General features: G+C 38.1%; 1 protein-coding gene across 1 annotated transcript; it reads right to left on the bottom strand.

Annotated features, from left to right (window-relative positions):
• Window positions 1-1,526: 1,526 nt before the first annotated feature.
• clic3 (chloride intracellular channel 3) lies at window positions 1,527-3,997 on the bottom strand (the record flags this gene model as incomplete). Its single annotated transcript, XM_083983196.1, has 6 exons — window positions 1,527-1,691; window positions 1,890-2,065; window positions 2,156-2,262; window positions 2,419-2,544; window positions 3,156-3,265; window positions 3,962-3,997. The coding sequence occupies 6 exons, from the start codon at window positions 3,995-3,997 to the stop codon at window positions 1,527-1,529; spliced, it is 720 nt and encodes a 239-aa protein (XP_083839322.1).
• Window positions 3,998-4,445: the final 448 nt, after the last annotated feature.

The following is a 4,445-nucleotide window of genomic DNA, read 5'->3' as shown; positions in this document are numbered from 1 at the left end:
GTCCGCCAATGGCGTTTTGGATATCTGCCGTTGCCTTGGTACCGCTCACAGCAGTCGGCCAATCAGGAGCGGGTTTGGCACATCATACTCTTCCTGTTTACAACATTAAAAAAGAAGGTAGTCTATTAATCAGGATATTCTGCAGCATAATGGTTTAATGAGGCCAATTATGCTGTTAACGGTGTGTAGTCAGATAGCACAGCAAGATAATAGTGAAAGCATAATAAAACATGAATGTTGCAGTGGTGAAAAGTGACAAAGTATTAATTGCAATGCTTATGCAGTGCTTAAAATCTGTAAAATGAATGGAATTAAAATCAATGAAATTTCTCTACAGCAGTCTATATAAAGTAGCTAGTTACCACCTTGTCCAGGTACAATGCTGCTTTGGCCTACATGTTAATGCCTCAGTGATGATGATGACAATGATGCTAATCCAGTGACATAATACAGCCATATAGATCTATGAATAAAGGTAGGCTATAGGCTAAGAGGTCAGTCTATGAATAGCTACAGCTTATAAACAATATTAAATACCAAGACAAGCAATTTTGCTAGCACAACGAATAATTTAATTTTTATATAGTGCAGGCGCATTTTTCTGTGTTTTCATTCTAAGGTGAAACAGAGTATTTTGATGTACAACTTTTTTTCAACCACTGAGAAGCTGTCAGTGATGTTTAAAAGGAATTAAATAAACATTGTGGCCTCTTATAAAATATTTTATTTTACAACATACATGTTTACTTTGTTTATCATACTTTTTTGACACTTTTATCAGATTCAGGCAAAATTGTTTCTGTTTCTTGGGGCCGACAAACTTCCTACAAGATCAACACAAAGGTTAAAAGACAGACATAGCCTATAGCCTACATTGGCATCCAGTAGATCCCCATATCTAAAATAGCTGTGTTATCAGACCGAGCTGCCAGTTTGTTTCAGTTTGTTTTATCATTACTTTATATCATTGCTTCATTATTCTTACTTTAATTCATGATTCCCTCTGATTGAAAAGTTTAAAAGCTGGAAATGTGGACACTGATTCTGTCCTTTTTCCTATGTTGACAGTCGTTTGTTTTTTGATTTTTAGTCTTTATTTTCAAAATGTGTAAATGCACATAAATTAAGTTTCCTTTTTACATGATTCACACAAAAAGGTATAACCTTTTTGCAATCAATACAAACTAAAAGCTTAGACACAACACATGCATGCACAATGACATGTAACATAAATATCCTGTGGAATTTATAGTGCTTTCTCACTCTCATAGGGGCTGAATAAGAAATCCACATCAGTACAACCAGAGCATGACAGAGTACATAGGCTACAGTATATACAAATACATATATTAGGCAACTTTTCTACTTTTTATAGAAAGATAATTATTGAACATGTCTTCACAAACAATTTTCATCTTCCAGGACACATCACATCATATTGACACAAATAAAACATAAATCATGTAGACATGTTTTTTGTATTTTCACTCTCCTGTTCTTTGCTTTTACTTGGTTCTTTGTTTTGGCTATTTGTTCAGGTATTTAGCCACCGTCTTGTAGGCAAGGAGGATCTCTGAGTCATTTGGGCAGGTGTAGCGAAACTCATCTCTTTTGTAGACGTTCTCCAGGTAACGTGTCAGACCTTTCAGCTGTGTAGGGATGTCAAAGTTACGGTACTCCTTACACACCACCTGAGGAGAGAAATATTGTTTGCAAAAACACATCAGTGGAATATGGAAAAAAAAAGAAAGACACTGTCAGCATTTTTTTTCTGTTGCAAAAATAGCAAAAAACAATAAATCAAGAAACAAGTAATTAACTTCTTTTAATTCCTCTTTACTGCTTTATAGTCCTGTTGTCATAGTACGTTCACGCTGCACTCTTCTCACCTTGACAATGTTGATCTTAGGAAGCAAGTTACAGTCTGCCAAGGAGAGGGTGTCACCGTCCAGGTAGAGGCGTGAAGACTCGGTGGTGTTTGGGTTCTTGTCCAGCTCATAAGGGAGCGGTGTCTCTAGGTACATGTTCAGCTTCACCAGAGTTGATAGGAATTTATTCTCTAGCACTGAAAAACAATCAGGGGCCTCAGTCTTTCTCATGTGGTTTGAAACATCAAATATGAAATGTGTTTGAATGAATTACTGTCTTTACTTACTGTCATTTAGACCGGGATTGGGATTCTTTATATAAGCTGAGAATTTTCTGAAGATGTCGTCTCCAGCACCGTTGGACTCCTTGTATCGACAGCACAGCTTTGGATACCTGCCAGTGATAGAGTAAAAATGTCATTGTTCTGGTGTGTCAGTGTGGTCATGACGAAGGTATTCAGTTTGAATCATATCAAACAATCAGCTTGTTGTGTCTGTAAATGCCTCTATGTTTGTGTATTGGACTGGAAACAGGATGCAGTTCACTCACTCTGGTGGGGCCAATTTCTCCTCCAGGAACTCCTCGATCTTGTTGGTGTCTGTTTTGACCTCGTCGTTGTAAATGAGGAAGGGAGGCTGAGAGCCTGGGGCCAAAGCCTTGAGCACATCAGGTGCCCTGCAACAGAAGCCAAACAAAAACAGCTTCCTCACTGTTGTCTGTCATAGCTATTGTCTTTCATTGCATTTCCTATTTCCTTGACGTTATTCCTTGACATTGTCACACCATATTCAAAATGATTATACTGCAAATTAATGAGCTCCACCTAAACATTTAAAGGCACGCCTAAAAGGTGGATAGTTTATATTGGGTTATTCTTATATTATATTATTACAGTAGGCTATATATGCTTCTTCTGTTGATTTTAATATCTACTAAATAGGTTAGATCTTGCTGAAAAAGTTTGCATCTGAAGTCGAGTTAATGAAACAGTTAGACATGGTTTTTTCCCCCCTTCAACTTGAACACTTTCTTTACAGCCATCTTGAAATCCAAGGGTTGGGAACAATAAGAGGAACCACATTAAAACATAATGCAATAAAATGAAACCTTCGTGAATGTGAAATGTGTTTTGAGGTGAAGTGAATTATATAAATGAAGATTATGTGTTTCATCTGATTGCACTGTACTATAAGTTGATGTGCTAACGTGTCTGACCCCTGTCAGTGTCAAAGATCACATCAAATGTTTTATGAAGAGAGGGATTGAAAAAGGCGCTCTCCTCTCACCTCCTCATGTCCACAGTGGTGAGGGTAAAGTTGGCTCCCTTTAACCAGAGAATCATGAAGAGCCTCTGACTGAAAGGGCAGTTCCCCACACTCTCAGCATCCACACTGGCCTGACATATAAACAGTAAACAGTAAACACACACACATCACATTAGAAACACACGCATTATATTCAGTGGTAGCAAAAGGAAGCAAATGCATTTCTGAAAGGCCACAGTGTGTGCGCTGGTTTTGGCCACAGTGATGTCATGTATCTGACTGCACAGGCATTCTTGTCGATCCTGCTCTGCTTTGACAGTCTTGATACAAATGCTTAGGAATTTTAAATGAATGTCTGAGGCTGCTTTCCACCATAATATTTAGATGATGCTTCTATCATAGCACATTTCCACTACAGTCCCATATCACTGAGTCATAGGCCACAGGCTTTTGTGACAGCTGAGGTATTTTTTTAAAGGGCAGGACACAGGTTTCCAAACTGGACAGGCCTCTTTTAACTGTAGTCTCTCACAGTCCAGCACAAAAACTACAATATACCTCTACTACTAACTATAAAGTATAACGACAAAATGAATTTCAACATGATAATATCTGCCTTGAGTCATGAGAGCTAATGACAAGACATTGACATTTTGTAGCAAATACACTTTGACAAGCGAGGCCATCAAGTTTTAAAAACCCTATATGGTATCAGGAAATGAATGAAATAAAACTGATTGACAAAAGACTGAAGTAAAAGATTTTCTGAGATTTATGTAAAACTTTTAGTAAATGATATAACACATCTCAGTAATTGTAGGTCTTACCTTTACGAAGAGTTCAATCTTCGGGGCCTCAGCCATCTTTCTTCTCCTCTGTCTTTCTTCTCTCTGTCCTGTAATGTTCACCTATCCCCTCTGGATTTGTTTCTGTCACTGTTGCTGCAAAGACAGGCCAGAGATTTTTAAAAAGATACTGCAATTGTGAAGTATATTCTTGTAACTATGCCTATGACACACTCTCTCAACGTTTTGTTGAAATTGTTTTTAAACTGGTAACTTGTTTTTAGGTGAATTACTGAAGCCTGTACTCACACGCTGCTGGTCTCAGTCAGCACCTGCTGGATCTCCACTCCACCTGTGATTTCTTTTTCTTTCTTTTTTTTAACTCCACTGATTCACCTCCTCCCTCTCTTCTCTTTGCTGTCTCTGTTTCTGTGTTTTGTTTGTCTCTCACCACACCTGTCAGAGTTTAGAGAGGCAGTCTACTCCCCCTCTGGCCTTTCCAGTCTAACCAGCAGATCTGGATCAT

Source organism: Trachurus trachurus (genome assembly GCF_905171665.1).
Source record: "Trachurus trachurus genome assembly, chromosome: 12".
In the NCBI taxonomy this organism is placed as follows: domain Eukaryota; kingdom Metazoa; phylum Chordata; class Actinopteri; order Carangiformes; family Carangidae; genus Trachurus; species Trachurus trachurus.
The sequence above is the reverse complement of the archived record's forward strand: the minus strand, read 5'-3'. Positions and strand labels throughout refer to the sequence as shown.